General features: G+C 32.8%; 1 protein-coding gene and 1 long non-coding RNA gene across 2 annotated transcripts; both read right to left on the reverse strand.

The window, feature by feature from the left end:
- Positions 1-1,009: 1,009 nt before the first annotated feature.
- LOC145798777 (uncharacterized) lies at positions 1,010-4,327 on the reverse strand. Its single transcript, XR_014340381.1, has 4 exons — positions 2,795-4,327; positions 2,614-2,712; positions 2,429-2,512; positions 1,010-1,643 (listed from the first exon to the last, which is right to left on the reverse strand). It is a non-coding gene; the product is annotated as an uncharacterized LOC145798777 (long non-coding RNA).
- A 214-nt stretch (positions 4,328-4,541) lies between these two features.
- On the reverse strand, positions 4,542-14,432 carry LOC145799779 (fructose-bisphosphate aldolase 3, chloroplastic-like). The gene is made up of 4 exons (XM_082889416.1): positions 14,366-14,432; positions 5,757-5,827; positions 4,748-5,017; positions 4,542-4,655 (listed from the first exon to the last, which is right to left on the reverse strand). Exons 1-4 carry the CDS (start codon positions 14,430-14,432, stop codon positions 4,542-4,544), a joined length of 522 nt encoding a protein of 173 aa, XP_082745542.1.
- Positions 14,433-17,312: the final 2,880 nt, after the last annotated feature.

Here is a 17,312-nt window from a genome sequence, read left to right on the forward strand (position 1 = left end):
TCAAATTTTATTTAGATTGTCGATTAAACTATCTTTTAAAAAAATAATTTAACTTTTGTTTTTCATAAAAGTTTAAAAAGGCAAAAATATTTAAAAAATCAACTCAAAATTAAAAGGAATTTTAAAAAGACAAAAATAGTTAATAAAATTAAAATAACTTTCTAATTTTGTCAAACGAAAGTATGATAATGGTTTTATTTTATTATTATTATTGGCCACGGTATTGGTGGTGGTTTTGGAGCACAATTTTAGGCTTTGTTGGTTTTGATATGAGGTGATTAGTACCATGATTATTATAAGAATGGTTCTCTTTCATAGTTTAATAAAAGGGTATATAAACTTAGACACTTGTGGAATTAAATAATAGGAGAAATGGGACTGTTCTGTTGAAAACCCAGAGGCTGGTGTGGTCTTTGCTTCATTAATGGTTTTTGAAAATTCAGGACTGAGGGGGTGTGCTGTCATAGTTAGGGGATGCATGGTACTATTCGGATGATTTGATAGTAAAATTATAAATTGAATAACAGGTTAATAAATTGATAAATTATAATTTGAGTAATTTTTGATAGATTAACAGATTAAAGAATTCTAATCAATTATTAAGTTTTTATATAATATTAATTTACATAATATTTTTCATATACATAACTATTAATTTATAATAAAATTCACATATTAAATCTCTTTCACACATATTTTTATTTTGATATTTTATTATAGGTTAAAATGTATATATATATATTAACTATGGCAGGGCGAAGCGGCTTCAAAGGCGAATTATAAATTTTAAAGTTTAAATTGCGATTAACAGATAGAGCGGTACGAATTAATACAGATCGATGCGATTTTAATGAATTGGACGATGTTTTACACGACCCTAGTCACAACACAATGCTGTGTAGGGGTGTAAATATGATTCGGCCAATGGCGGGCCACGCAGGCTCTTGTTTTTTTGTTAGGCTGGGCCAGGTTGGCACGCTAGCTGAAAAATGGGACCCAGGCTACACTACTAAAAAAAGTACTTTTTGCGACCGCTACAAGCCGTCGCAAATAATAAAAAAACAGTCGCAAAAGACTTTTTGCGACGGCCCATGCGACGGCAAATGGGGGTCGCGAATGTGGGGGTGGCAAATACTTTTTGCGACCGCAAAATAACAGTCGCAAACTATTTGCGACTGCCTAACCTACTTATAGCGACTGATATTTTGCCGTCGCAAAAGAGTTTAAAAAAGGCCTACAATGTATTAGCGACCATCTTACCGTCGCAAAAAAAAAAAAAAACAAAAAAAAAATATCTACAATCAGATATATATATATATATATATGCAAATATTATATACAATAAACGTAAAGACATATTTGCAAAAATCTCAACATTCATGCATTATTTTCCATTATTTAAAATATTTTATTTGTTACTTTGAAGATGAGAAACACACCTGAAGAATTGGAGGCACCTTAAATATCACAATATCTGAAACTTCAGGCTTTCCTTTACATAGGAAAGCTGACCACCAAATATATCAGGAAAAAAATCAACTCAAAATATTCAAAATCCAGTCAAACATTGGAAATCTAGCTAACCATCCCTCAATTCTTGCAGTGTTATCTAATAATGAATTCTCTTGTGTAATTGCGACACCCTGCACAATAATAGATGAAGCAACAAGTCATACATTTCGCAGTCAGGAAAAAAATATACAAACAAAAAACAAAACATCTGGCTTATGGTAGCATAACTCAATCCCATTCAGCTAATTTTGCTAAGAAATTTGTTGAGGATGTGCAACAAGTTAAGGGGATGGACTAACCAACCGGTTCTCTAACACTTGCCAAGTGCATCCCAGAAATTTGGACTTTGTTACCATGTATAACATGAAGACAATGATAATCAATTATAGCTAAGCTACACACCATAAACAAATCCCAAGGGTAAATCAGTATTAAAAGTAGCCATGCCTGCAATCAAGTAACTATACATACAAACTTTTCGATAAGTAGTTGAAAAACTATATCTATGTCTAAATATATATATCTAACACTCCCAACACTTCTAAACAGCAAATGTAGTGACAAAAAGGAAGAGTGTATTCAAACCTCTAGGATAAACAACAAAATCAAGTCACTCTTAGGACCTATAATACAATTTAAACATCCCTAATCCATACGAATCAAGCCAATTGCAAAGACCATGTAGCATGAAAAGTAAGAAAGTCTGAAGAAAAAAAGTTCCTTGTGCATAAGAGTCTCAGACATTTGACCATAGTGGACAAATGGACCCAAAAATTTTGGCAGAGCTAAAAGCTAATCAGTAAGAAACTTTACTCTATTTTCAAACCAATAATAATAATAGGGAGTATATTTCATTTACACTCTGAAGAGCTGAGAAAACTAAATAAAAGCAGAAACAAGAACCTGAGATGAAAACCTGTTTTGCAAAATCCAGGCCAGCTTCACGGAATGCTTTTTGTACTTCCAATAAACCATTTCTTGTTTCTGGAGTGCCTCCACTCTGAGTAGAATTGGAACCGGAAACATATTAGCAACGTGTTTTGAACTGTGATTTGTGACGACTAACACAACAGCAGCAAAAAAAATGACTTCCATGCAGACCTTTGATATAACTATTACAAGCGTAGAAGCCAACTCAGGGCCAAGCTGTGCAATCTGATGATCAATGCCAGCTAGATCTGTATTGTCAATGAACCTTATCTGCAGAAAGGACAAAAAATTGTGACAAGCATTAGAAACCTCATTGTAAAAACAAATGTTCCAATACAAGTTCATTATATACCTTGAGAGGAGGATTATCAGGAGCCAACGCCTCTGCAACAAACTGTGGTCCAAGGGCAGAACCTCCAATTCCAACAGAAAGTACTTGTGTAAAGCGACCCTCAGGAGAGGTTAGGGGCTTAATCTATGGTTTTAAAGCCAAAAATAAAGCACGGAAAATTGTTAGAACTAGAGCTCTGCCAACAATGTCATGCAGAAAGTATCGTAACATCCTAGAGATAGTAATGAATTAGAACATGTTTATGAAACAAATCACATTTACGGGGCAGAAGAATCAAGGGTTATATAGGAACTAGTGCATGTCTGTGTATAGTACTGACAAATAGAACAAACAAGGAGGACCCATAAGTGCACATTAAAAATATTGCATTTGTAATTTATTTGGAATAAATGCATAATAGTACTCCCTGATCTTCATACAGAAAAAAGAATAACACGAATTCAGCAAGTCTCAAGTTTCCTCTGTTTGATTCAGTAATCCAAATAAGCAAACCCTCAGTGCATAAAAGTGGATCAATGGCTCGTGATAGAACTCCTCACACAGCTAAGATGTAGTGTTAAGCAAATTTTAGTTTTTCATCCTCCAAAGTATAAGTCACAAATGGGTCAATGGAATGAATGTTTCCTTCCTTCCATCTATTTAACGAGCGCTCACAAAAAAAGAAAAAAGAAAAAGAAGAAGATAAACATAAAAGAAATGTGATTTCCACCAAAACATAGAAAGGAGTCAGTATAATCAGTTCTAATAAGCAGCCAAATCAACTTCCAGTTCATGCCTCTCCAGTCCATCAAGTAGAACCTTTTAGTACTTATGTCTCGTTGATTATGGCCATACAGTTGTGCTGGAGGTTTAAAAAAAAAAATGGCGAGCTTAATTCTGCCATTCTGGGATGAATTTTACATTATTGAAGCTGTCCATTAGTCAATAAAAAGTGGCTGTCTGTTCTTTTATTTTGCACATGAAATTCAATCATGACAAATTAAATGCATGCATGAACATCCCATTGGCATGCATTATGAAGTGCTCCACTGCGTATTATGAGGCATTTGAAGAATAAATTAATCTCTCCATTGCAATTGAAAAAAGTCACAACTCATTTCTAAGGCAAAAGCAGGAGCACATGAAACAAATCAAATGAAATGATGAACTCAAATCTAGAGAAATCTACATAAATCACCTATGCTTGTTCTTATGACATCTTATTACACGTCTCAGGCTGTATTTTCATTATCACATTCACCAATTGAGGGAGATAGAAAAAAACACCAATTGTCTTGGGTGGTAAACTTCAGGCTTTCTAAAGACATAATTTTGGTGTTATTAAAGATCTAGATATAAATCAATTTGATTCCATGAGCAATCACTGCAAAATCACATGGATACAAACAAAAAGAAATTATAAATTAAACTTTGATTAGGTTAAAACAGAGCACACGCCAATCCAATTTCTATACATGTAGAACCACAGAAATCCATCACCGATCATGACTATCAAACTTACAGTAAAGATATATAGATGAAAATTAAAAGCAGATCAGAAAAATATGTGAATCTCGGTATAAATCAAAGTTACTCAGCAATGAATGAACACAGATATATATATATATATACATATGAAAATATAGCAAAAGGATTGATTCGAACCAAAGCTTCGTAGCTGAGAGAGAGTTAGATCATGACATTTACTCTTCCATGTCATTTACTCTTCCATGTCAATTGAAACTAGTACTACTATTCTTTTGGAGCCTTACCACTTTGCAAAGCGAGCACCTTGCTTATAGTATTCGGCATATCTAGAAGCCAATCCATCTAATCCCTGGCACCAAGATTCATTGTTGGACCCTGGTAGGGGAACTAAATCCTGAAAACATGTGTAAAAAGTGGGAGAGTTAAATTAACAAGACGAGGATATAAAGAAAGGTTAGTGTAATTAACTTGAACGAGAAAGCATACCTTATTGACTTTGATTCCAGGTACAATGTTTTGCTCACGCAAGCAATTCACAAACTTCTTCCCGTCTGTTGTTGACTGGTAAAGTGTCTTCTCAAACAGAATCGCACCAGAAATATACTCACCCAGGCCAGGAGTAGTCAACAAAAGCTGTCTATAAGCCTGCCTGTTCACTTTAGTGTTGTCCAGGCCAATAGATGATAATCTCTTCCCACAGGTGGCGTTTGATTCATCAATGGCCAGGATGCCACGACCAAGAGATACAATAGATTTCTACACCATCAACGAAGAAACCCATAGCAAATAAGCACTGTGTTGCACATTCATACTCTCCAATATATAGAAAGTGTGATAAATTAATGATACAAAGCATCAAGAGAAAGTGGAAATTCCATGATTTATACTAACTTTACAATGGTTCAACTTATAACATCTTTTTGAAAATAACTAAACAATCCGTAAAAGGAGAAAACAGTTTCTTGAGAAAATTTCAATAAGCACTCCCTCAAGTTAATGAATGCCAAGCTCGCACTAACTTGAGGCTTGACCTCTTGAATCTAAGCTTCAAGAAACATTAATGAGTTTAAGTAACTCTACCCTTTCATGAGAAGACAAGATTTGCTAGTTCCTCATTCCCAATACCAATTCAACAAGCCCTAATTCTTTTTTAAAAGATATCAAAGCTGGAGCATGAAGCAGTAGAAGATATTTTGTGCAGTGAAGAGTTGAAGTAAACACACTTGAGAATTTCTCCAGGTAAAGAAAACCAACAAGAAATAAAACAATGCAACACACTTGTTTTGGCTGTTATGTTCTTCCACAACCCACGAAGAAGTGATCCCAACAAAATTTCTCCCATCATTGATTTCAAATTATTATTATTCTTTCAGACAGATTTAACAAAACAATGATCAACAACAGTGGATAAGGTGTCATTCCATCAAGGCAAAAACTTGAACCTTATGAAATCTGGACTCAAGAAATAAATAAAAATGTAAGCCAAAAATTGTACCTTTGGCATTTTAAGGTTCCTGGGCAAATTTTCTCTAATAAAAGGAGGATGCTGAAGACCATAAGAGAAGTCTAAGAAAGAATAAATTCAAAGAAAAGACAAGATTTAGAAGATTTGTTCAATTTCAAGGTGGTTTCCATTTGGGAGATTGATAGCTTCATAGATATGTAACATCTCTGCACAATTAAGCATAACCCTCCCTTCATACAAATTTCCCCATTTCAAATGAAGATGGATTCAATTCCAAGTCTCTGGTAAAAACTAAGCTAGTTGGCACCTTCATCCACCTTTTATTCCTTGTATATATTGGAATAAAATTTTGGGATAATGTTTCATGTATATGATTTTTTTTTTTTTTAATCTTTAAGTTCCCAATAAAAATGAGAGCATATTAGTAACTTCCTGTACAAAGTTTACTTTATAAAAAAAAAAGGAAGCAGCATCATTATATTATATGTTAGTGTGGAGGATTGTATTTGAGATTTGATTACAAAAAAACAATAATAGCAGCAACCTACATAACAAGAGTATATAACTTTTTCCTTTCTTCCAATGTCGAAAAACTAATCTCATGTTCTTCTGTTAGCATATTTAGCGTATTTTTATGTCAAACAGTGTATCAAAGTCAAACACTAAAACTTGTTTTATATTGTTACCTTAAGAAAAATGTTACAAGTGCTGGGCTGAGCCCTCTTGTACAAGCAATGTTACAACAGATGACGTAGAGAAGCTGTTAAGGGGACATTGAGACTGCTAGTTTTCAATTTTTGTCGCTAGAAGGTAGATGAGATATGGGGGTTTAGGCTTTGTAATGCAAGCTCAGGGGCTGTGTGAACAGTACCCGTGTTGAATCCTTTCGTACATAACGAGTATATGAGGTAGGCAGTCGTTAGGCCTTACCAACAGGGTTTTAAGGATGAGGAGAAAAGGGTTGACAAGGTCTCATTTTGACAGTTAATTGAGTAGAATAAGAAAAGTCATCGAGGAATCACTCCTTCATTCCTTGTGCAATACACCTATGGTTAGAGTTGTAGCACAGGACAAAGAGTACAATTGTTAAAAATTCAAACAGAAAAGCAAATCGTCTCCAACTTGCTGTCTGTTGAATTGGAAGAATTTAGACACCCCAACTCTTAAAGGACCGACTCCAACTCGAAAATTAGAAATTGAAGAATTTGAATTTTAAAAGACATCCAGGAAAGTATAGACCCTATATGAAGACCCAATAACAAGAATAAACTCAAACTACAACCATGAGGAATCACTACAATCCATGTCCATCAAAAATTTTAAAAATGCCAAAATAGCCTTACAAATATATCATAGGAGAACATACATAAAACTGATCAAAAGCTTAGGTAACTACAAATATAGGACTTTACTAACATTAGAACTTGGCTATGTGAAGTTCAATAGGCCCCACCTTAAGATCACGCCAATTTTTGAAGTTTCTCCCATTTAATTTTAGCTAATCTCAAGCCTTAGAGGACCATAAGAAGGTGATTCATTAAGTTAAGAAGTGCATCCAGATTAGTAAATGTAAAAGGAGAAGGAAATAATGTTGTTCTGTACTGAATTTTAACATAAGAAGGTGATATGAAAAATAAGGTGCGTTTAGCTTCTTAAATACATGTCAAAGATATTTCACCAAGAATACCTACATCAAAAAGGTATATAAGAAGTACAATATTTACTTGTGAACTTATGATTTTGCAGACTCAACCACATTTAAAAGCCAAAGAAAATCGAGATTTAATAATTAAAAAAATAAAATGAATTTTCAAATCAAAAACCTATTTCCAAATCAGAGTTTGCACCGCATGGATAAAACTAAATTGAATTGGAAAAAATTCATGTTGATTTCGAAATCCAATTCCTCTGAACTGATGTTGATCTTCGCGAAAAGCCAAAGAGAATTTGGGAGCTGAGAAAAAGATATAGGGATTACAGAGACAGAGTTCAATGCATACATAAAAATTAGACTTACCGATCATGAATCAATCGAAATCTTCATCAACAGCAGATTGAAATCTTCAAATCTCCATCAACGATCGATCAAAATCTGCAAATATTCATCAACAATTGATCGACATCTTCAAATGAACAATAAAATTGGAGTGGTGAGTTGAAAGAGAGAGTAGAGCGAGAGAAAGTGAAGAGTGAGATTTTGAGGGAGAGAGAGTTCATACCGATTTGAGAGAGAGAGAGTTCATACCGATTTGGGGATAGGGCAAGTTATACAGGATGATTTTTTTTTTTTTTTAAAGAAACGACTGCGTGTTAATTAATTAGAACGGGATTTGGATATAAAAAGCACTTTTTTGCGACGGTCAAACAATCGGTCGTAAAAAAACAGACGCAAAAGATCATATTTCTAGTAGTGCTAGGCCCACTCAAATTAGGGCCTAAGCTCGAGCCCAGATCACAAATGGGCCTTGGCAGGCCTTTTTTTTAATGAAAAATAAACGATAAATATATTATGTATATGGATTATTTATGAGGGATACAAAAACAAAAGAAAAAATATACTAGAGTATTTTAATTAAAATTAATAAGATGTTTGGTCATGCTTCATGTGAGGTGGTATTTAAATTTAATTATGTATGACTCATTTTTTTTTTTATTATAAACTTATGATTAAAAAAATATGAAATTATGTAAATTTTTATATATATCAAAATAAAACTTACAATATTACAATCATAAAATTAAATAGATAACTTTTATTGAATGAATAATTTTTATTTCAAAATAAAATAAAATATTACAAATATTTATATCATTAAATAAAATAAATTTAGACTATTGATGATGGTAGAGTAATTGCATTATTATAAGTCAAGTACATCTCAATTAGGTTGGCACATACAAGCCTACCAATTATTTACATTATATTCCACTTCAATTATCTAATACAAAACAATAACGAAATGAAATAGTGAAAAACAAATTGTTGATCAATCATCGGAGGAGACAGATAATTCACTCGTTTTGCCCGAGGATATGTTATCCAGATGGCTTTGAATTCTCTCATTTTCACTATAATTTTGTCTTCTCATAAGCACATGCATATGATCTCTGAATATCGTTAGTGCATCAAACATTTGAGGCAAAAGTCTGCTGTGGTAATCACTCAGCACACGTCCACCTATATTAAAAGCTGTTTTTGAAGCAACTGTAGAAATAATAATTGTTAATATACCACAGGTCATCTGTAAAAGTACATGCCACAAAGTTTTATTTTGTTTCCACTTATCTAAAATATCAAAATTTTTGAATCATCCATTGTTGGGCTTTCCAAATAACGTTGTTGTTCTAAACTACTTATGCTTATATGTTGAGATATTCTTCTACTTTTTATTACTGAAAATATACTTAATCTTTCTTCTTAAGATGAGGCTGCTGGTGTATATAGGTGTATTTACAGATGCAGTCGCCTTATATTGTTCAAATAATATTTTGCATGTTTTCATAATAGGGGTAAAATGTTTTTGATCAGCAAAAATACGTTTTAAAAATTATTGTAAATCAATTTTTTTACACCCAGGATCAATTATTACTGCTAAACTTAAAACATGAGGCAATGAATTAAAATATTTATCAAATTTTTCTTTCATTACAATAATAACGGTTACATAATATTCATTACACATATATTTTATGAAAACTTTCATTATTTTTGCTAACATATGTAAAACAAATGGTGAAATATGAATATATATATATATATAAGAAAATAATTTTGTTGCAGTATTAAATTTTTTTAGAAAACCTTTATATAAGGCTACTTGGCGCTAATTAAGTTATGTGGGAGTCAGTACTCCTCATATTAATGTTGCTGCAAAAATAAATCTATTATTTTTTTTTTCTTTACAAGCTCTTTTTAACATATTATACGTTGAATTCCACCTGCTGTCTATTTAAAATTAGTTTTTCAAATGGCCTACATTCTCATTGACAAATTTTTGTGTATTTCAAAATTTAATTAGCACAAAACATAATAGTCACAATCGCATTTTTTTATTACCAATACAGAGGTCTCGTATACATGCATAGCTTCTTTAACATTCAAGTTTAAAAAATGAGCACAACAACGAATATGAAATAAATCATCACCAACAAGTAATTATAAAGTTGATTTCAAATGGGTTACAGTCTGATTATAATGTGTTGTATTATCTAAATTAATGGTAAATATTTTATTTTACAAAGTTCATTCATATAATATATTTCTTATTTCCACACCAAGTGAATGGCCAGTGTATGAAAATTCAATTAATCTAAATGAAACAATTTTTTTTATTTAACTTTCAATCATTATCAATGAAATTTGTAGTGATATATTAGTATTCTAAACCATTATTTAATCACAAATCAGATGTCAAACAAACTCTTCCATTTAAATTTTTGAAAATGTCAAATAATTCATTTTTAATATTCTCAAATTTATTTAAAATCTTGTTTCTAATAATAGTTTTTTGAAAAACTTTGATATTGCGGTACAAAACTTCTAATAAAAAAAATCAGAACGTTCACTAGTAGTAAAATGTTGTTGTTTTTTAATAATATATTCAATTACAGAATTTTGTGAATGTATAGGACCATATGAAAATCTTAACAAATAACCAGTTGATAAAGCTTTTAATCGCATTTGACTTCTAATACCAAGTTGTTAACTTTGTAAATATTTGTTAGCATGCATTTTTAGATAATTACTACCCTCTACAAATGCAACACTAAGTAAATGTGCACAATATTTCCATTTTGCTTCAAATGTTATTGTACCATTAGGAATATTTACAAATATTTTTTCAAAATGATCCCAAACAATACCAGTCGTGCCCCTAGATTATGATCCAATTGTTGGGAGAGGGATATTAGGTGCATTAGAAGGAGAATCAACAGATTTATATTGTGTAATATATGCATAAATATCAATATAAGCATTAGGATTATTAAGATCCATAGTAATATAAGTAAAATAATATATAAGAACTAATAATTAATTTAAATAATGAGTAAACAATAACAACTAATATATGTTAATAAATAATTAATGTAAAAAATGAGTAACTAATAAATTAGTTCAACTAATTAATGTTACCGATTGGCCAATGCGATACAAAATTAATGTTTTTTATTTTATTTATAAAAGCATCTTCTTGTACAATTGCAACTGTCATTAAAGAGTGAGACTTCAAAATTAATTGAGTGAGTTAAGAGAGATTGAGAGTTTGAGAGAGAGAGGACAAGGGGTGCCTGCTGTGCTTAAGCACAGCAGGGTGTGCCGTGCATGCAACACACACCAATAAAAAAGAAAAAACAAAGGAAAAATTATATTAAAAAAAAAAAAAAAGCAAAACCATGGGTCGAGTAGGCACAGCAGTACCTGCTGTACAGCAGGCACCCCTTTTCCAGAGAGAGAATTATTTGTGAAAAATAAAATGGGAGAGTGGAGATATTTAAAGGAGTTTGGGAAGAGGGGGTCAATTTGTAATAATAATAAAATAAAATAAAATAAAAATTGGAATGTTGGAAGTAAACAGTCCAATGACCGCTTGAATATTATTTATTTATTTATTTATTTTTCAATTTTGACCGTTGGATAGTAGAGAGCCATTGGAGGGGAGGGTAGAGAGCCATTCAATTTTGACCGTCGAATCAAGCTGCCTGCAGGGCAGCAAATTTTTTGGCGGGGTCAAGTTGGGTTGGGTCAGGAGGACTTCAAAATGACGGCCCAAGCTCAAGGTCCTAAGTTGGGCTCAAGCCCAGGCCTAACTAAGCCAAGCCCACCCCGGACCACGAGCAAGCTTCAAGCTGCCTACGGGCCATGGGCCATTTTTACACTCCTAATGTTGTGACAGTGAAACGGTATCGTTTGGCTTATAGTCCATTTTACTTAATAAGAAAAAAACGTTGTGAGCCATGTTGCTGTTAATAGGTTTGATTAGGTGAATGGATTAAGATGAAAAAATTGAACGTAATTCACATGTACTGAAAAAAATGAGGGGTTGATTTGATGAAAAATACATAGAAAAAAAGACAAAAATTTAGTTTTATAACATTTTTATTTATCTCAAAATTAATAAAAATAAATTTTAAAAACAAACTAATGTTAAAAGAAGCACATAAAACAAATGATACTTAAATTATATAATCTGCGGCAACTATAGAATACAAAAAAAAATACGACAATGGTAATGCATTGGTACACACCCCTATATACACATTTGGGAGTTGATTATCACAACTATTAGCACTCAATCTTATAGAGTCATAACTAAAAAAACTAAAAATAAAAATAAAAATAAATAAATAGTTATAACCAAACACTATATAAGATATAACCAAAGAGCTCCTGAGTTATAACAGAAATAATATCATGATGGACTTGATAACCACAAATGTCATAATTCAATTTTATGAGAATCATAACTAAAAATAAAAAAATAAAAAATTGTTATAGCCAAACACCGCATAATTTATAATCAAAGAACTCTTACTTTATAATCAAAATAATGTCATAACCAATATCACAAAAAATTATAATTAATACCACAATGAGTTAGTTATGATTTACCTAATTTTTATTTATTTATTTTTCAATTAATCAAACCCCTTTCTTTTTCTTGTTCTTCTTCTTTTCTTTTCTTTTCTTTTTTTTTTTTTTTTTTTTTTTGAGTATATGTGAATTACATTCAATTTTTTCATCTCAACCCATTCACCTAAACAAACCTATTAATAGTACCATGGCCCATAGCGTTTTCTTAATCAAACCTATTATAAGCACCATGGCCCACAACGTTTTCTTTTTATGGGTTTTTTTTTTGGTGAAACCCCCATTTTTGGGTCTTTTTTTAGGATAAAGGATAAATCAATGAATTTTTCTTCAAAAAGCCCCTGAGTAGGAGATGTATGGCTCAACAAGGACCTTCTACAATTTGTCTTTTTATTTTGACAATATTGCCCTTATATATATATCATATATTTGAAAATCTAGCTCATATATACATGGATGTCATATATTTGAATAAGTGAAGACGATCTGCGAAATTAGTGAAAACGATCTGCGAAATCAATGAAAACAATAGCGAAATCTAAAGATCTCACCGCTGACGATCTCGCCCTTGGTCAACAATAGACGATTTCACCCCCAACGATCAACATTTTCAATTAAACGAGAGATTACATTTCAAATATGTACAAATCTATATCAGATTTTGAGAGTTTCATCAAAATTTGTGAGTGTTGATCGAGCTTTAGAGGTTTTGCTTTGATCACGTGTTTGATTATTGTTCGAGTTCAATCAAATATGTTGATTTGTTAATTAGTTTTTTTCTTTTTTTTTTCTTTTTTTTTTATTTAATTTTATTGTGTGTGATCTGATTTTGTTTGACAGAATGAGAATAAAATTTTACTCTGGTATGTGCTCTGTTTTTGTTTGATAAAATGAAAGTAAAATTTTACTCTGGTGTTATCTGTTCTATTTTTCATTTTTTGATAGGATGATAGCAAAATTTTACTCTGGTACTGTGTACTTTTATTATTTGTTTTTGAACTTGTAATGACAGTAAGATTTTACTTTGATTGATAGTAAATTTTTATTGTCAATTGATTGCAGATTTGAAAAGGGTTCCACCTCTTATGTTATTATACAAGTATGGTGATCGTACCATTGTGTTCAAGGTTGTGTCAAACTGCACGTTGAAGGATTTAACTAATTTCTTAAGTTGTAAATTGAAGAAGTTTGACAGTAATGTTTGCATACTGTTATCGTACTATTTACCTGGACATTCGCAATGCATGATTGATGATGATTTTGATTTTCAAAATATGTTGTCGCTTGTTTATCCCCTTGGTGTTGACCGGATTGATGTGACTATTACTGAAATGGGCATTTGTTTTTGCTTGTTTTGTCACTATGAAGAAAGGACTTTGTTTTCTGAATGGAATTACTCATGTTGGTCAAAGATTTATTAGAGATGCAAAGGATTTCCAGACTGCATTATGTAAATATGCCATTGAGATAGGATTTGAGTTTCTGTATGTGAAGAATAAGAAGTGTCGAGACACTGCTGTGTGTTCAATGCGGAGGGAGTACATGTATCTCTAGAGAGTGCTAAAATTTTTTTCTACATTAAGACTTTACATGATGAGGATAGTTGTGGAACTATAGTTCGTACTTCTAAAAGCTCAAGGATGAGTTCAAATTTGGTTGTAGGTTTGATTGTTAATGATGTTCGTGCAAATCCCCAAACTCATTTAATTGATGTTATGCGTCAATTTACAGATCAATATAGGCTCACCATTACGTACAAGCATGTTTGGTTGGGAGTTGAAAAAAAGTTAGGACTACTACTTTTGGGGATTTCTCTACTTTTGGAGATTCATTTCTTCTCTTGAAATGGGGTTCAATTGATTGTGATTTACCTGCATTTGAAATAGAGAAAGAAATGAAGTCAGTAATGAAGCAAACTTTAACCAACAGAGTAAAATTTTATTTGTTTGAAAGTAAAAGTTTACTCTGATTGTAAGTAAACTTTTACTCTAATTTTAAGTAAAATTTTAAGCAAAGTGAACTAGTAAGGATGAGATTGACAAGATGATACCTCTTTGGGCTTTAGTTTTTGCAATGACCTCTTCATCAGCTTTTTCTTCAACTTTGATAAGTCCCATCGAAGGAGCCTTGAACACAAATTTTTACCTTCAGGTTAAATGAGGGCAGTGTGCTCGCACAACCAATACTGTAAAATAAAAAATCGAAATTAGTTAATTCTCTAAAGATGGATTTCGTAATATTTCAAGTAGGTCAATTTACTTACCAAAAGAAGAAGTACACATTCGGTTACTGTCACGACCCAAATCCACCCCTATGGGTTTAGCACCGTAACCGGCCAGTAATCTGTGATTACCGAAGGCCTGCTTAACAGTAATAACAGTAATCCAGAGTACAGGGGCTGGCGAAAGCCAAAACAGTAAATGAAAGATGTCCAATGAGCTGTGACAGTCTGTATGCAAAAAGACTTTTCATAACACATTCACATTCGGAACAAAAGCAGTATGTACATACATCATATACAGGCATTCAGGTTAGGGACCAAATCCCTGCCATAACAGTACAATACGAGTCTATACAGTATTACAAAACAGAGACAGAAGGGTGAACTGAGACACCCCTAAAACGCCTAAGCTTGAACACACTTGGAACCTCGCAGTGAGGCACATTGGTTGACTTGACAAAAAGGGAGTTTAACCCAACGCTCTTAGCTCCGATCCGGTGCTTGAACACCTACACATATATATAAACAGTGAGCTAAAACCCAGTGAATAACAGTTGTGTAAAGAGGTTAAAAATGAATGTCCTTTCTGTCATTAAACAGTCATATCAGTTATTTAGAAACCATAGCAGTTATATGTGGTACATCCAATAGCAAACAGTACAGTAGGTCTTAACAGACCGAACAGTCAGTTGATGGCCATCATATCAGTAAACAGTAGTGGTTCCAAACATGCGAACCGATAGAGATCTCTATGACAGTAGCAGTACAGTACAGTAACAGTAAATTGCTATGGATGCCATGAATACAATTCGCAAATAGGACAAGCATTCATTCAGTAAGAAATATCATTTCAGAAAGTAGTACAGTTGATCATTCAGAAAATATTCATGATTGAATATATCTTTACAACATTATTACTCACAGAGCACTGGGCTACAGATAAGCAAGAGCGTTCTCGAATGCCAACCCTACAGTTACAGAATGAACACACACTAAGTTACACACTTGGGAATCAATGACTTAGTCCCTATCTTGACTCGGTGCGGTTTTACATCAATATCCTCATTAAGATGCCTTAAACATGGCCTAGGAATGCCTAGGATGAAAAGATGATGCAAATATGTACTTTAAAACACTTTTCAAAATTTTCAAAAAACAGGGGCCTCGCTCGAGCGTGGCTTTCTACGTTCGAGCGGACATGCAGATAAAGGAGCTTTGCTCGAGCGGGACCTTCCTCGCTTGAGCGGACTGCAAACATAGGCAAAAGTACTAGATACATGCAATTCATGCCCGATGGGCGCTCGAACTCCGCTCGAGCGTGAGACACAAGTCCTTGCTTGAGCGTGCATTACCTCGCTCGAGCAGATTGTAAAGATATAAAAAGTACTGGATACACGCATTTCACGCTCGAGCGTTACTTTCTCCGCTCGAGCGGGATACATGTACTCAGAGTGTATGCTCGAGCGTGAAGTATTACGCTCGAGCGTGGGTCCAAAATCTGAAATTTCCAAATTGAACCTCCAAGCTCAAATTCAACATTTAAAGCATCAAATCCAATCCTTTTGGGCTAATTTTCTGGAAAACACTTTAAAACTCATAATATAACATGTTTTGAAGATCAATTTGCAACATCAAAGCCCAAAGCTAGTTCAATTAAACACAAATCCAAACAAAACTTCAAGAACATAAAGTGTATGTAACATGCATGTGTTCAATTGAAATCAAAGCTTCCAATACATAATCAAATGAGTCGATTCACTCAAAAACATGATGAATTCATGGACCATGGCTAGAATAAAGACATGCATGTGAGGATTTCCATGAAATCAACCTCAAAACTCAACAATGTGTACATGCATGCATGATTTAAGCTTCAATTCAACATTTTGAACCAATTCTAGACTATAATCACCAAACTTCCATGAAACATGCAAGATACAACTTAAATACAAGTTCAAGAAGATGATTCTCCTACGTTAAGTCCTCAATTCAAGGTATACAAGCTCAATTTGCCAATTCACTTTCTATTCTTCCAATTCAAGCAAGAATTCCTAGTTGAAACCAATTTCTCTCACTTTTCCTCTCACACGGTGTAGGCTTAAGAAAAGGGCTGAAGAAATGTTGTGTCTAAGTGAGTAGTTCAAGCCTCAAGATGTTAATAAAAGTGGCCCACTCAATGGCATTTAGGTAATTAATGCAACTAATGTAATTCAACATTATTTAATCTAATTTAATCATTCCAAATCAATTTCAATTAAACATACCATAAAATCACATAAATTCTAATTAACATGAAACACTAATCAATTTCAGATTCGGCCGCCGATAAGGCCTTCAATTCATAATTTGACACTTAAAACATGAACAGATCAATTAACAGTCAAATAGATAAAAATGCGCTTAAACTAATATAATCAATCAATCAGTTCAAAATGTCAGTCAAATCAGTTACTTAATCATGTTCAGTCACAGTTTAGCAGTAATCAGTAGTATTATCAGTAAACAGTGGTGAGGGTTATCACAGTTACACTTTCAGGGTTTCCTAATGAGACTGGATTGAAGTAGTCAACGTGGATGTAACTACAGTCGACCATGCATATGAATTCATCATTTCCAAATCTTTTACAAAGGCGATAAAACCCCATCCAACAGTTAGACCGATTGTTGGGAATAATAAAGTTGCCACAATGAATAAATATATTATTCGTGAATAAACATATTATTCATGCAACATCCTCAACATTAACTGTCGTTGTGCCTTCTAATACATCTCCTA

The sequence above is a fragment of the Camellia sinensis genome, chromosome 9 (assembly GCF_055761805.1).
Source record: "Camellia sinensis isolate YWXY chromosome 9, ASM5576180v1, whole genome shotgun sequence".
NCBI classification, from domain to species: domain Eukaryota; kingdom Viridiplantae; phylum Streptophyta; class Magnoliopsida; order Ericales; family Theaceae; genus Camellia; species Camellia sinensis.